Consider the following 16,410-nt stretch of genomic DNA (forward strand, 5'->3'; position numbering starts at 1 on the left):
TTTGACGTCAGTCTGCTACCTGGGCTGGTAGGTTCCGAATGTCCAAGATTTTACTTCACCGAGCCCACCAACAAAGGAGTAATTCTCTTTGAACATTAAACCTGATCGATGGCATTAATTTCTGTCGGATCTCCTGCTAAAGTACCAGTGCCATGGACTTCTACGTAGGATAGCTTTTCGGGTGTAATGCCGCAATCATCGTAAAAGTCTTCTAATAATTTCTTTTGTACGCTCAATGAAGGAAACGTAATCCTCTCTGGCTTCCAACCATCGCAATTGGTTTTAGAGTAGACTAAAGTAGCGTAGATTCGTTTCGCGTTTTTTACTTTCTGCAGGTATACTACTGTAATCGCTTCACTACGCATGTAACCATTACCGCTCACATCGAAAGGCTTGCAATAACCTTCAACGGAGAGAACTACCCACGATAGCTGCATCGCATTCTTCGTATCATTCTGTAAGCTTCTGCAATAGCGTAGTGACTTGAACTGCAGGCTGTGTCTATGGCATAAGATGGTGCGGTAAGGCCGAGCCAGCGAGAAATGCTGTTCGCCAGCCAATATTTACCGCAGCCAATAATTGGATATCCGACTACCTAATTGAAAGTAAATTATATTCATGTTAATTTTTATCTTTTACTTTATTTTTCTTTTCTTAGATATTCTATTGTATATGCTCGTGCTTATGCATATGTAAAATACACTTTTTATTTGTTATGATACAAAGAAAAGTTTCAAATAATATGATTGTCAAGGTGAATTAACTGTCTTTTTTGTCTAATTCCTTAACTGTCTAATTGTGTGACGCTATCTAATGTTTAACGTTTGCAACGTTCTTATCATATCTCTATATTGAATATGTAATAAGTCTCGGCACAATCAAATAATTCGGAAACAAAGCCAATTACCGTGATAATATATTTCAAGAAAAATATGTTTAAGTCCACATAAAACAAAACAATGTTTACTTGTAATATTATTACCTCACAAAATTTTTGTAATATTATTACTCGAAAAGGTTCATTTTTCGCAATATTCGGCCGTTTCAAAACTTCTTTCATATCTCTAATATCATGAGGTATTGTACCTGAGTCTTGTAGTAGAAAATCTCATTGGTCGTTTCAGAGTAACATGATCCTACGAAGACACCAATTTTTGTTCCTCACAATTCTTTGAGATTTACTCCAGCGTCGTAATAATCACTTCGTAAGTGTGCTCGAACAACATCCTACACATGAGATCGGTGACATGCGCTTCCTCAGGTGAAACATCGAAGTATTGTGCGTCGAAGTTGTCTGCGTTATTAATCTTTCCCGATCGAGTTGGCATGTCATAATGGACTATAAAAATTTCAAACATTAATTTTCTGTACTAAGAATATAATCTTCCAAATTTTAACTATTTTTTTCTTTTTTGCTATTTCCTTAGTATTTTCGTAATTTGAATGGTAGCTGTACGTTACCGTTGCTCCATTATCGATTGTCAGCCGAACCGAAGTCCACCTTGTTCAACAGATTTTCTTGAAATTCTTTCATATTATCTGTATCAGGAAATCGACTGGCAATACCGGAAATCACAATTTCTTCATCTGGAGGAACTTTCGCGTATGGGTTATATCTTCTGCCCTCCATATTTCCGTCCCACTAACAGACCTCTTCGTACAGAAGACGTAGTACAAAATGTTTCCTATTTCCTCCTTCGAACAAAAACAAATACAACGATCAAAATGGATGTTGAGTGAATCTACAATTTTATTCTACGTACCGTCTTCTCCCGCATGAAAGAAATATACTAATATCTAATATGCATGCGATTCGCAAATGCGTTGCTTTTTTGCACGTTTTGAACTCGTCAGATTAGAATTTCAGGGTGATCCCATTATTACGTCATATTATCTCGTATCACGTCCTGAAAGCAGCAAGCACGCACTTTAAAATTGGCTTGAATACTGGTTGCTGTTGAACGAATGTTCGGAATAAAGATACTCGTGAAATCTATCGATAGACAAGAATGTACCGATATTCTCGATGCGACTGCTACCATGTACATTAACATCAACTATTTATAGAAACTTTCGTCCACAGGCACCATTGTCTTTTTTTCTTATTTTCCTCTTCTTTTATCCAGTCACGCTCTTCAGCGTTTTGTCGTAACTGTTTTCTTCCTGACTGTAAATTAATGCGGCACATAATACATTATTGCTACATAAATATGCAATGAGGATCAGATGTCAACTGTTTCTAACGTTGTTCGAGGGCGACGTTTGAGGTTTGGACGTTGGACTATTTTCTTCCTATTTTACCACATACCAGAGAGTGAAAATGCACTGTCATTTCTTGGCACAAAGCGCTGAGACTGCCGAAAACAATTATAATCTGTCTGAGTGTGGTGGTATGTGCATAATTTTCGGGGAGAACGAAAGTGTTCCGGGCCACGTTTACTATTAAACTATTTTGTTTCTATTTTGCTACGTGCCAGAGAGTAAAAATACACTGTCATTTTCTATCGAAAAGTATTCGGGCGGCCAGCATGGAAATTACCATCTGTATCAATAATTATTATACAGGGTGTTAGAAAAGTCTGGAAACGGTCAAATATCTCGAAAACGAAACGTTTCTGAGAAAAATGTTTCCAACCAAAGTTGTAGGGTTTTAAAAGTTTTATTGATCATATCCGTTTGACCTTGAATGGAGGGGTCAAGGCGAGGTCAAGGCTAATATGATTTTTTTAAATGGAGCACCCCATTTTTTATTACACAGTGTTAAAGATAAACAGTGTTAAAGATAACAGCGAGACGTTTCCAAAATACTACTTGATGATCTATTTCTGTTGAGAATTATCTGAATTATGAACTTTAGAATTTACGGTACCGCCAGCATTAGGGCCAGAGCACAGACTTCTGCATAACGCATAATACACAACGCATAAGAGAATCAACCAATCAGAGTTCTTCATTTCTGTCCTGAGGAGAGAAATGAAGAAAACTAATTGATTTATTCTCTTATGTGTTATGTATTATATGTTATGCAAAAGCCTGTGCTCTTGCCCTTAGTATTATCCAGGATGTACCACGTGGAGGTTGCATGGTCGTACTTTATACCCCTGTGCACGTGCGTGCGTGCGTGCGTGCGAAAGTGTGAGAGTCTCGCCGAAGTCTCGCGACGATCTATTTACGTATCGCTTTTCATAATGACATCTCGCTTGCTCTTTATTTGTTCTCGCTCTCACTTTCACGACATCGGGAATCTCTCCGTAGCAATGAACTCACGAATTTAAATATCTTATGAAATGAAAATTACATCTTTTGTGTTTCGCGTGTTATCGATTTGAAAATAATTGCAATGGTATAATGAGATGTTTTACCATTAAAATGACACCAAACACGATACAAATCGGACAATTTATAAATAAATATATAATACAAATATCGAATACCTATTTAGTTAAAAATTATGCGATTTATGTCGTGTTTGGTGTTTTATACGTAGCATTTTAATGGCAAAGCATCTCCTAGTCATAGCAACAACTTTCCAACTGATAAAATCTAAAATAAATGTTTATTGCTGCTACGACTGCCTGATAAGAATATTAGAGACACGAAACGCACTCGCAACAGCGATTCTCCACTGTCTCTACACAGATACACATTGTGTGAGTTGGTATATTCGGCGATACACACTATTGCTCCTGCGGCGCGATTCTTTAACTCGTTATTAGAGTTAATGACAGTTTCGTTATCGTTGCGCAGCTTTTCTACGGTATACAAAAGTTGCGCAACGATAACAAAAGTGACATTAACTCCAATAACGAATTCAAGAATCGCACCACTGCGGTACTATGTGTCCCGGAACACACTGACACGATGACATATACAGAGTGTCCCATTCTAAAGGACCCATTCAAATATCTCAGAAACACTGCGTTAAATCGAAAAATATTTCATATAAAAGTTGTTTGGCTTGAAGGGGGACATAAGACAGCGAAAGCTTTTGCTTATAGATGGCGCCACTTTCGAGATATTCACTGGTAACCAATTTTCTTAAATGGAAATCTCAATTTTTTATTATATCATCTTTTTCTACTAATTAATTTGAACAACTTTTGTCTAAAACATTTTTTTATTTGCTTAATATTTTTTGAGATATTTAAGAAAAATTAACTTTTTCAACCTTTAACTTACGATATCTCGCTAACTATTCCTCAAAAGAAAGAATATCATTAGACTTTTTTACTTTATTTACTATCAAGAATATATTACTATAATAGTGTCCTAACTTTTGTTAATTTAATAATTTTGAGATTTCCGAAGGTCGATAAGTTAACAAAAGTTAGGGCACTATTATAGTAATATATTCTTGATAGTAAATAAAATAAAAAAGTCTAATAGTATTTTTCCTTTCGATGAATAGTTAGCGAGATATCGTAAGTTAAATCTTTAAAAATTTACCAAATTTTTCTTAAATAGCTCAATAAATATTAAGCTAATAAAAAATGTTTCAAACGAAAGTTGTTCAAATTAATTAGTAGAAAAGTTGATATAATAAAAAATTGGGATTTCCATTTAAGAAAATTGATGATCAGTGAATATCTCGAAAATGGCGCCATCTATAAGCAAAATGCTATCGCTGTCTTATGTTCACCTTCAAGCCAAACAACTTTTGTCTGAAACATTTTTTGATTTAACGCAGTATTTCTGAGATATTTGAGTGGGTCTTTTAAAATGGGACACCTTATATGTATGTATTGTGGAGACAGTGAAGAATCAGTGTCGCGCGTTGACTTCGTACAGGTCACAGCACGTAAGCGACACGAAAATAATCGTCCGACGGAACTGTTACGACGTTACGTATCCAATAACGCGGATAATCAATGCAAAATTAGGTAAAAAGTTTTTACCTAATTTTATTTATCATATAGTTATTGTTAGTGTTAATAAAAAAATATCCCAGAAACGATATGTTCGGTACTGGCTATTTTATACAATACTGTACACCTAATACGATTTGCATGAACGCTTTGGTTAATAAAAAAATATCCCGGATGCGATATGCTCGGTACTGATTATTTTATACAATACTGTACACCAAATGCGATTTGCATGAGCGCTCTGGTCAATAACAAAATATCCCAGAAGCGATGTATTCGGTACTGGCTATTTTATACAATACCGTACACCAGATGCGATTTGCATGAGCATTCTGGTTAATAAAAAATATCCCAGAAACAATCTATCGGGACTGACAACTATATACAATATTGTATACCAGATACGATTTGCATGAGCGCTCTGGTTAATAAAAAAATATCCCAAAAGTGATATACTCGGTACTGGCTATTTTATACAATTTTTTAAATCAGCCAGAATAAAGCAGCCAGAGTAACTGTATACTTATTGGATATCAAGCATCGCACGTCATATTATCGTGTTGATCTACCAAAAATTTAAGTTTGAAATATGAATATAAAGTAACTATTAAATTAGTTACTAGTTATCAAACAAATGTAACTAAGTTAAGTTACAGTTATAAATGAAAAAACGGAACGAAGTTAAGTTATAGTTACCGAAAAACATTAACTGTAATTGTAACTTCATTACAAGTAACGAGTTACTTCTCAACCCTGTATATAAGTTACACAAAACAAGTTTTACAAATATATTATTTGCATGTTGAATACATACAAATTTGTCTTAGAATACATGCACCGAAAGAAACTCAACGAAAACAGTATGAGCAATATTATGGAATTGTATTCTAAATATCCCAGACAGCACACGGATGTCCACTGGACGTCCGTTATATGTCCATTTTTTTTACAAAAGACGTCCATAGAACGTTTGTCACAACTTCGGACATAGGACGTCCGATGGACGTACACTCGTGAACTAAAAGGTATGTGCACCGATTTTTTGTTGACTTCGGAACGCGCCCCAACTTGAGGAGAAAGTCAACCACTGCTTCACGTCACTGCTACGTCAGCGCTGTCACTTATTACGAGAGCAGAAGGATGGCATATACGAGTATCAAATAAGTAGTGATTGTGGCGTAGACACAAATGTCTTGGAGACTTTGAGTTATAATTGAAGAAATGAAGAAAACAAATAGTAATTGTGAAGAAAAGTGGCAAAAGGCTTCATAAAATTTGTAAAACAATATATTAAAGGAGTGTATTAATTGTCTAATAATATTTTAAGTGAAAAATATTTTTAAATTTGAGTGTAAGTTAAAAAAGTTATAAACCATAATTTCTTTAATGTTAATAAATTTGTCATCGACGTTGAATGAATATATATATAATGTTATTATTTCCATAGGTGAGGAATTATATTATTGTGTTCAGCAGAAGTAAGCAGCAGACCAAGTTGAGTGATATGAGTATCTTGTTAAAAAAATATCACTCGAGTTGGTCTGCTGCTTATTTTTTATGAGCGCAATAACATAATTTTCCACCTATGTAAATGATAGCATTACATACATATTCATTTAACGTCGATGGCAAATTTATAGCTATAAAATTATTAACATTAAAGAAATTATAGTTTATAACTTTTTTTTTTAACTTACACTCAAATTTAAAAATATTTTTCACTTAAAATATTATTAGACAATTAATATTCTCTTTTAATATGCTGTTTTACAAATTTTATGAAGCCTTTTGCCACTTTTCTTCACAATTACTATTTGTTTTCTTCATTTCTTCAATTATAACTCAAAGTCTCCAAGACATTTGTGTCTACGCCACAATCACTACTTATTTGACACTCGTATATGCCATCCTTCTGCTCTCGTAATAAGTGACAGCGCTGACGTATGAAGCAGTGGTTGACTTTCTTCTCAAGTTGGAGCGCGTTCCGAAGTCAACAAAAAATCGGTGCACATACCTTTTAGTTCACGAGTGTACACTCAGAGGCAGGTATGGTGTCCCCCGGCGATGTCGTATATGCCTGTAAAACAATCGAAAGCGATGATAGGCATATACGCATGCGCATATGGGCGTACTGTACAGCGCGAGAGAAGTTAAGAAGGAGAAGTGGTGGGAGATGTTCCGATGTTGCATCCTTATCGCACGTCGCACGCAGCTTTTTCTTTATAGCTTTTTCCTTATAGCTCGCTCGCTCCTCGTCGTTCGCGCTCGCTCGCTCCTCGTCGCGCGCGCTCGCCTCTTGTCGTTTACGTTGCCCCTCGCCACGCGCGCTCGCCTATCGCCACTCGCTGACTCCGCCTGTATCAAATGTCTACGTGCTTACTGCGCCCTCCGCTCTCTACGCGCTCGTTGGCTCACATGTTTTAATTAATAACTCGATAACTATTGGCAATTTGACATTATGGTACATGACTTTTCTTCTTGGCTACACCCAATCTATCTCCAACTTTCATCTGCATGATCAGCTATCAAACACCCTATATATAGACTATATTTCGATATACATTGCGAATATTAAAGATCTATAATATGCATTATGTATACCATATGTCTTCATAATGTATATTTTCGCAATATACATAGGCAGTCTGAAAAGTTCTCGACCTAACACATATATGGCATTAGAAACTGTCAAACTATAATTGTATTGGAAAGTGGCATCCCTGATATAAACCCATGTAAAATTTTATTCGATCTGTCAAGTCATTCGAATAGTAGCACCAGTTGAAAAAGCTTTGTATGGCACGCCGTTTTACTTTTTCATGGCATAAAAGATATTCAGCATAATGTAAAAGTTCCAAATAAAAATGGCTACATAAAAATTATGTTTTAGTCTTTTGAAATATTATTATGTCACGACATAATAGTAATTCGACAAATTATGATTATGTGTCTACATAAGAAAAATACCGCATTTCTACTATGTCCCGACATAATTATAATTCATCGAATTACTATTATGCGAAGGTATAAACGTTGAATTATAATTATATAAGTACATAATAAGAATGTACAAAAATAATTATTATTATGTCGTGACATAATATTAATTCGAGTATTCTTATTATGTAGGGACATAATAATTCCGAATTTTTATTATACCGTGACATAATAATAATTCCGAATTTCCATTATGTACTTAATGCTAATTTTGAATTTTCATTATGTACATAATAGAAATTCAGACTTATTATTATGTACATAATAGAAATTCGGAATTATTATTATGTCCCGACATAATAAGAATACTGGAATTAATATTATGTCACGACATAATAATAATTCCGAATTTCTATTATGTACATAATGGTAATTCTGAATTTCCATTATGTATCGCGTTGGAGTTCGGTCGTCGCTCCAGGAAGTCCAGGATCCCCTTAACATGTGAATAGTTGAATGGAGTGAAGAATTTACCTCCGCTTTCTTTCAATATTTTTTAATATCAAAATAACAAGAATCGGTAATTTACAAAAATATAATTTTTAACAGATTTCACATTGTATCAGATATTTAATACAAGCAATATATTATACACATTCGTATCAATATAAGAATACATCTTATTTATTGCACAGTACGTGAGACTTAAGCTGTGGCAGGCATAGATTGTAGAATGAACTATCAGCAAAATCATTCAAGTTTTGCCACTTTACCCAGTAACTGTTCCTCAGTTGTCCTGCACTTTTTGCTTTTCCAACAAAATGTGGATCTACAATTAGCAAGTATACACCTTTATTTCCAGCATGCAATCCTACTATACATTTACTGGAGCAGTCTGTATCTCCACCCATCATAATGGGACTACCAAATTGCTCAAAATGTTTTTTGATATTATCTACTTGATCTATCAGCTGCTTTCCGCTTGAGACATGAATTATTTTGCTAAGAATATCATACAGTTGATTCAATACAACGGACACCTATAAAAGAATATTTGCAATCCTATTATCCAAATCCAATATATGTTCAAGGAAATTGAACTTGAGCTTACTTCGAAACTTCCTATCCATTCTCTTGATCCAATAAATGTCTCATCTTTATCTTCTACTGCAACAAGTGTCTCTTGTATTGTGTTAATACTTGGAACAGTTTTTTTCAAGTTCTCATTGTTTATGACCCAGGAACAGATAGTTTGCAGTGTTCTATATCCACATCCCCAACCCTGAATAATTATAATCCATACTAAATTAAACTTTTTTGCAATATAATATAAAATATAATCATGATTATTGCAACTGTTGCAAACTATAATTACACACCCTGTCGTTGAAACCATCGCAACCATAATGCCAGTACTCGTATTGTCCTTTTATCAAAAAGGTTTTACTTTTGTCTGGTAAAGCCAGATCCTCGTGGATATTTTTCAATAAATTAGTCGAATAATTGACTGTCATTCTTTATATCATTAAGCCAATATCAATGAAACCTAGATAGATATAATTGTTTGTTCATTTGTAAAGACTATTTTTCTTTCATCCTTTCATTGATTCAAAATTATTTGCAGAGGCGTTTGGACATTTGATTATCAGTAAAAATAATATATATATATATATATTATTTTTACTGATAATCAAATGTCCAAACGCCTATGCAAATAATTTTGAATCAGTGAAAGGATGAAAGAAAAATAGTCTTTATTTATATATATATACATGAATATAATCGTGATAATTTAAAAAATGATCCAACTAATTATTTGAGATATCGAGTTAAAATTATTTGTAACAATTAATGTAATTTTAAAACAATCTATCACTTTTAGTTTTCCTAACCTTAAACATATCAATGGAAGCGCCATCATATTGACAGTTCACCTGCTTCGAGGTAATCATTGGCCGCGTTCAGCGAAACAAAGTGATCAGTGAGCGCTTAGTGATTCTCGCTCCTGATTGGTAAATACTTCTGGGTCTATAAAGAATCTAAAAGAATGCTCTAATCACAGACAATAATCACTAAGCGCTCACTGATTATTTTGTTCTACTGAACGCAGCCATTCACTCATTCGTTCATTCAATAGATGGTTATGTCGAGGTAATCATGGAGCACGCGAGTATGTAGAAATATACACGTAAAATCGAAAATTTCAAATTTCTCCAGATCTAATAAGTGGTTGGACATTTCTGATACCTAGCATACATTAATTGCATTAATATACTTACTAGACAGCGTAAAGATTGTTCAATAACGTGTATTACATCTATGTATTTGAGCATCATGACTGTTTCGAGGAAAGAGCAAGGCGCAATCTTCGATATTATCTGAATGGAATGAGTATTTATAAGGTATGAAATTATATAAAAAGAAGAATTAGTATTGAAATATGTTTGCTGCTAATAGGTTAAACTTTTAATTATTAATTAGACCTGTTCATTAGTTCCAAAATTTCCGTTACGAGTTGTCACTATCTTAAATGATAAATTGAGATCATAATATAACTCAACGACAGGTCAGACATTTTTCAATCAAGTGATTTGTTCTTTTTGACCACGCTGCTAGATTGGTGCAACAAGTTAAAATGAGACAACTATATTTTTTCTCGCTCTAACTTATTGTACCAGTTCAGCAGTACAGCTAAAAAGAACAGTCTATATATAATGTTGAACACGGCCGATATAAACAGAATGAGGAAATTTGATCTTACAAAGATTTGGATTTATTTTTATTAATTTTCTCAAGCAAATCTGGATAGCGAATTGACACAATCTGGGAAGAGACAGACTCAGTGTATATGGGCTGTTGTGTTTATTCATCTTCCATGAGAGGAATACAACTGCTTGTGTGATTACATTATGATTATTTCAACATGTTCCTGCAGAGGATATCTAAAACTCCCTCAATTCTATACTTCCTTAAGTATTTTGCTAATTCTTTTTCAAGGTAAGCGGTAAATATGACTGTAATACTTTGCCAACTTTGTTTAGAATTTCAATGAATATCCGAATGTATTAACTTATATTAAATCCTTCATAAGGAAACTATAGTTGGAAATATTCCTTGTGTTATATACTTTTGTTAAGACTATATACCATCATAAAAAATATTCTACATTTATACTTATGTTGAAAAATGTGTAGAATTACCTGATAAAAGACAGTTTTGAGAGTTAATAAGATAAGTTTTCACTTAATATAAGATATATTGTATTGTTGAAAATAAACTTATTAATTACAGTAAATTATTGTATAATACCACAAGCTAGCCAAGAGGATTTATTACATTCATTCAAAAGCTACTCTGATGTAGCGATGTTTCGTTATACTGTACCAAAAGAAGTACTAAGAGCTACATGGCAATTTGCTGCATTTATGGATGATCCAAGTTGTCAACCTCGGAAAGTATACATGTAAATAACTTGTTTAATCTTTGTCATTTATGTATTACTTTGCTGCATGTTTGTCGATATATTTAAAGGTAAGATATTGTTTTCAGACACTTAAGGTTTGGTAGTTATCCAATTATATCCACAAACAATGAATCATTTTTCACAAAAAATGAATCATTTCTCACAAATATGCATATCGAAAACAACCATGATATCATAATTACTACTATGACAAGTTATCAATCAAAACATCCAATTATTGTGCCAATTTATGGACCTGAAGCTGGGGATTGGTTTGTGGGAACTTACATGTCTCCATGGGATCAAAGAGTGCAACAGCAAGTATGATTGCTCTATTCAAATACTATTATTGGTGCATTTGTGTTATCAATATATTCGTACAATGATACTTCATAGCCTTCTACGAATCTCATTGAATATCTGAAAGCCTTGTGCTATCTATACATATATACATCTTTTTCTTTCAATATAACTTCATATATAAAAAATATTTGTTATAAATTGAAAACCGATTGTCTTGGATTAACAATTATAATATTATATCTAACATTTTGTTACATTCTAAACGATCCAAATCATTTATCTATTTTGATTCATTTTGTACTTTAGGGTTTAGGACACATATGCCAATACAGTATAGGTACAGTAACTTTATGGTCACAAGTAGACAGTATTAAAAATATTCCTATCGGTTACAAAGTAACATTGCAAACAAGTGGGACGATAACATACTACAAGTAAAATAATTATTTTATTACTTATAATCTGTCATTATTTATAGAGCATACTTAATTTTACCTGTACCTTTATTTTTTTATTGAATGAAAAAAAAATATATATACAAATAATAGATAATTACAATTATAACTTATCAATTGTAATTTTTGAATTTTGCAGAATATACATCCCCTCAGAGACATGGGCTTTCCGTTTGTCTATCTGGAACTGCAGTTTTACTTTGCACAGTTATCACGATATTCGTGAGCCTTGCATCGGAAGCGTATCCTTAAAGGGACGTGCTTTACCGACTTCCAACTATTCTCATCCTGAGGAGTCTATAAGTTTGACTACAAATACTAGTTATACATTTGTAGAAATGTCTCCTTATGAAGATAGCTACTATTACTTATCGATAATTTCTAATAGTGTCATAGAGTTCGACGTTAAAGTCACTGTATCAGGTAATTTGGTGATTATCTGATATTTTGATAATTTGATAATTGGTCTTAACTCTTAAGATTAATGAGTAACTTTTCTTCAGTATTTATGGAAGTAATTTATCACGAGATAACAATGTTGCAAACATATTAGAATTACAACATTCTGTTATTAAATATATATCATCATTAAATATTCTATCACGAAATATCTATAATATTATCTCAAAACAATATTGTTATTTTTCAGAATGTCCCATCAGAGTGATAGAAAAATATTTCAACAGAGAATATATCAATGCCGCCGTAAGCTTTAATTCCATAACAGGATCAAATACCAAAGATTCCGTAAGACAGGTACAACGTTATGAAGAAAACAGTACCAATAGCAAATATGTGTTTTACAAAAATCAATCTTACCAAAGAAATAAGAAACCTGATACTGGAGACGTTTGTATGCCACGTCATCAATTGGTTCGTGTAAAACATACTAAGGCGTTTTCGACCGTCTATTTCTTACAGGTACTTTTTGAATATTATGAAATCGAAATATTGAGTTGGATCATAAATTGCTAGTTGATAAAAGTTAAACAATTGAGTGTATATCGTTCTGTTATATTCTTTTCAATATTTACAACTTCTAATTTTATATATATTGTTATATTTTAGGGGAATGAATGGCTAAGTTCGCGTCTGATGTTAATGGATTCGGTCCCAATCATGATACAATTCAATATTTTGCCATTAATAGATACTGGTGGCACGCTTGATATCAGTGTGCATTTAGAAGCGGAAAAGGTAAAATATATATCGGCTTTAAATGGTCCATAAGAACCAACTCTTATCGTCCATTTCGGATTATTGAACAATTGAGAGAAATCTTATTCAATTTATCTGCTTTACTCAATAAATTAATCAGTATTCTTATATTTTTGTAATTTCCTTTTAGCTGACACCGAAAGTATTAATATTGATAATATTATGCGTCCAGAGAGGTCGTATACCAAAATTCGACGAGTTCAACCACTCCTGTCAAAATGGTGCGTTATCAATGAATTTGTCTTCATTCGATAAACATAACGCGAGTTTGTTAATAGCGTATCCACAACCAGATGTATGGTATATTATTATCGATACGATATGTTACGATTATGGGTGAGTAACGTATAAATAATATAGCTTCCAATTCTATAACAATCTATTTAAATAATATATGTATATATTTAGAAGTTTACTCAATTTAGCAATTCGGCGCATTGCCAATTTGAGGATGTTTCCATGTTGTTGAACGTGCACACCAAAAAGTGCGTGTTTTCCGATCCAAGTCCTTGTGGTGATCACGGTGTATGCCGAGAAATTCAGCGGAACAATCTTCACTACACAACATGCAATTGCTTCGAAGGTAATACCACTTAAAGTCAACTTTTTTTAATAACCTTTTTTAATAATTTAGAAAGTCGATTCATTTTAGCAACAGTCTATTCAGTATTTTACTCTAAATTACTACATTCAACTCTTAATCATTGTTAAAAATTATTTATACCAATTAATAATTATTTAATAAAAATCTAAAAATATTTTGTCTCTGTTTTGGATTATTGGACAATTAAGGGAAACTTGACGCTACCTAGACATTTACTTGAATTATTTAATATACACACACAAACACTGGAAGAATTATATAAGTTGATATTTTAATTCCCTTCTATATATTATAATTACCCGTAAACTCACGTTTTAATCACCAGGTTACGCGGGGTATGATTGTACCGAAGTTGTAAACACCACTGCCGCCATTTTATCCGTCCTGAGTGTCACGATGCTTACTTTAAGCAACGCTTTCTTTATACCAGCCATTTATTTAGCCGCAAAACGAAAACTATACGCGGAGGGATTGGTATACTTGGCCACCATGTTGTTTTCGTCCTTTTATCACGCCTGTGATCAGAATAACGGAGGTTTCTGCATCATAAAGTATGAAGTACGAAATTTATTCGATTTATATCACATGTCTATGAAAAATTATTTCAAAATTTATTTACAGGAAGGTATGCAGAGTTTTCCAGAAATTTAACCGTCCTACTATTTCTAGGTGTTACAATATAGCGACTTTTTTTCGAGCATTCTTGCATTTTGGGTAACACTGGTGGCGATGGCGAAGTTGACTAGCAAGTTCGCGTCGATGTGCCATATGACAGGAGTGTTCGTCATCATGACAGCAGTGCAGGTCAATAAAATGTGTCTCATCAGCATACTAGTGCCGCTATCGATGGGTATTCTTATACTTGTAAGTCTTCGGGAAAAAGTACATTCCGAAATTTAAAAAATCTTAACACATATATCCATTTTTCACAAACATTTGTGTATGTTTTGCAGATTTTTATGTATATTTATCGCAATTTTCATGCTGAAAAATGGGAGAAGCCGAAAGGCAAGACGATAATAGGTCTGTTGCTCGCTATAACAGGCATGTTGCTTTATTCCTTCGCCGAAACCGAGAAGAACTATGCAGTGCGTATGTTTGCGATATATTCCACTTGAGATTCTCTCGATTGACCACTTGGCAAAGATCTTTTTACTATTTACTTCGTTACAGTATATTCACAGTATGTGGCACATCGTCATGGCGATATCGCTGATATTCCTGTTGCCACCTAAACGAACTACCTCTTCGAGATACGCCTTCTCGAACAACGACGTCGAGTCGCAAAGAGCATCACGAGATTCCAACGTTTACGATAATCGATAAGAAAAACTAAATCAAAACAGGTATAACTTTACCAATACTCAAAAGAGATCAAATAAAAGTTATATATACATATATATGTGAGATTTATGAAAATATATAAATTTGATATATAAATTTAAATATTGAAAGTTTATTCATTGCGTAATTCTCGAGAAGTTATCTTTCATCATAACAAACCACGAAAATTTGTTTAAAATATATTATGTTTATTATTTATTTATTATATGTTTATATAAAATTTATATTCTATACTTTGTTTTATAAGCCAAATAAACACATGACAATTTACGCTTTATAATCGCAAAAATACTAAAATATATATTTTATATCAGAATATATCTAAATACAAAAATCTCGATAAATGCTGAATTTTTATCGATACTTTTTTTTATGTCGGTCGCCGAAAAATTAATGAGATCGCAAGTAATAATTTAAACTACCGATATCGGCTATCATCGTTTGCAACGTTAGACAAAAGAAAGAAATCTCGAAAATAAGAAATTTCGAAAAGTTTGTAAGTCTTCTTATCGGAAAAAATGTTACAGTGTAATTAAAAAATATATTTCTTGTAATATATAACACGCCATCACACACTTCTGTTCGTCTCCTCCGCCTCCGTTTTCGCTAGTGCAGTGAAATAAAAAGATGAAGGAGGAGAGGGGGAAACATGTAATAACAGCCAATGAGCGACTTTTGGTTGAGCAGGGGGAAGAGGACGAGGGACAAGGTTTCAGGCGAGCTTTAACGATAAGACAGGAAGCGGCAACTTAAGCGCGTATCAGACTACGCATTGAGGATTGAGATTGTACTGAGATTTGGCGTTGGAGATTGGAAGTCTTGGACAATAAGAACGGAGCAAGACGTTGAATGAACGAGTCGATTAAATTAGGAGTGGACACCTCGCTTCTTTACGATGTAAAGACCGAGTATAGTTCTTTTGAACCATGCTGTCATTGAAATGGAGCCTAGGAAACTTAGATCGAAGATAAATCAGTTTTAATGAGACAAAAGATGGTATTCTCTTGCCACGTTGAATAAAAAATAATGCTCGTGTGTGTCTCTCGAAAGTTCTCGAAACTATTTACAATGAGATTATCACTGGCGTCGAGTGTCCTCTTCAAAACTCAATTTTTTATTTAAACTAAAAATACCAACACGTACTTAATTCTTCATTTTGCTCTTATCATTGTTCTTATTTTGTTTTAGTCTTTAAATACGAATATTTAAACTTTCCACACA

The 16,410-nt window shown here is 33.3% G+C and overlaps 2 protein-coding genes and 1 long non-coding RNA gene across 6 annotated transcripts; 1 reads left to right on the forward strand and 2 right to left on the reverse strand.

Moving 5' to 3' along the window:
- Positions 1-424: 424 nt before the first annotated feature.
- On the reverse strand, positions 425-6,098 carry LOC105188137 (uncharacterized). Its single transcript, XR_003114356.1, has 6 exons — positions 5,901-6,098; positions 2,016-2,167; positions 1,764-1,907; positions 1,462-1,695; positions 1,087-1,339; positions 425-595 (listed from the first exon to the last, which is right to left on the reverse strand). It is a non-coding gene; the product is annotated as an uncharacterized LOC105188137 (long non-coding RNA).
- Positions 6,099-8,383: 2,285 nt separating this feature from the next.
- Ufsp1 (UFM1 specific peptidase 1) lies at positions 8,384-9,826 on the reverse strand. The gene is made up of 4 exons (XM_011149436.3): positions 9,695-9,826; positions 9,182-9,348; positions 8,914-9,084; positions 8,384-8,842 (listed from the first exon to the last, which is right to left on the reverse strand). Exons 2-4 carry the CDS (start codon positions 9,314-9,316, stop codon positions 8,483-8,485), a joined length of 666 nt encoding a protein of 221 aa, XP_011147738.1. The 5' UTR covers positions 9,317-9,348; positions 9,695-9,826; the 3' UTR covers positions 8,384-8,482.
- Positions 9,827-9,939: 113 nt separating this feature from the next.
- On the forward strand, positions 9,940-16,187 carry LOC105188139 (post-GPI attachment to proteins factor 6). 4 transcript variants are annotated; one of them, XM_011149437.3, is made up of 15 exons: positions 9,976-10,204; positions 10,599-10,799; positions 11,094-11,265; positions 11,352-11,586; positions 11,875-12,002; positions 12,163-12,446; positions 12,673-12,944; positions 13,092-13,220; positions 13,372-13,577; positions 13,667-13,824; positions 14,171-14,403; positions 14,515-14,709; positions 14,799-14,933; positions 15,019-15,191; positions 15,877-16,187. In XM_011149437.3, the coding sequence occupies exons 2-14, from the start codon at positions 10,712-10,714 to the stop codon at positions 15,169-15,171; spliced, it is 2,388 nt and encodes a 795-aa protein (XP_011147739.1). In that variant the 5' UTR covers positions 9,976-10,204; positions 10,599-10,711; the 3' UTR covers positions 15,172-15,191; positions 15,877-16,187. The 4 variants fall into 4 exon arrangements, 2 of the variants coding, with proteins under 2 accessions (XP_011147739.1, XP_019699153.1); XM_019843594.2 differs by lacking the exon at positions 15,877-16,187 and having other exon boundaries at positions 15,019-15,249; XR_003114345.1 differs by lacking the exons at positions 15,019-15,191; positions 15,877-16,187 and having other exon boundaries at positions 9,940-10,204; positions 14,171-14,396; positions 14,467-14,709; positions 14,799-14,922.
- The last annotated feature ends 223 nt before the right edge of the window (positions 16,188-16,410 follow it).

Source organism: Harpegnathos saltator, unplaced genomic scaffold, assembly GCF_003227715.2.
Source record: "Harpegnathos saltator strain DR-91 unplaced genomic scaffold, Hsal_v8.6 scaffold93, whole genome shotgun sequence".
Classification (NCBI taxonomy): domain Eukaryota; kingdom Metazoa; phylum Arthropoda; class Insecta; order Hymenoptera; family Formicidae; genus Harpegnathos; species Harpegnathos saltator.

What these genes read in the sequence shown, in the direction of transcription:
- LOC105188139 (XM_011149437.3), top strand. Translation starts at nt 10,712, where the DNA reads ATGATTATTTCAACATGTTCCTGCAGAGGATATCTAAAACTCCCTCAA. An exon ending in CGATGGGTATTCTTATACTT is followed by an intron (nt 14,710 to 14,798) that starts GTAAGTCTTCGG and finishes TATGTTTTGCAG; the next exon opens with ATTTTTATGTATATTTATCG. An exon ending in AAACCGAGAAGAACTATGCA is followed by an intron (nt 14,934 to 15,018) that starts GTGCGTATGTTT and finishes ACTTCGTTACAG; the next exon opens with TATATTCACAGTATGTGGCA.
- Ufsp1 (XM_011149436.3), bottom strand. Translation starts at nt 9,316, where the DNA reads ATGACAGTCAATTATTCGACTAATTTATTGAAAAATATCCACGAGGAT. An exon ending in GCGATGGTTTCAACGACAGG is followed by an intron (nt 9,085 to 9,181) that starts GTGTGTAATTAT and finishes ATAATTATTCAG; the next exon opens with GGTTGGGGATGTGGATATAG. An exon ending in AATGGATAGGAAGTTTCGAA is followed by an intron (nt 8,843 to 8,913) that starts GTAAGCTCAAGT and finishes ATTCTTTTATAG; the next exon opens with GTGTCCGTTGTATTGAATCA.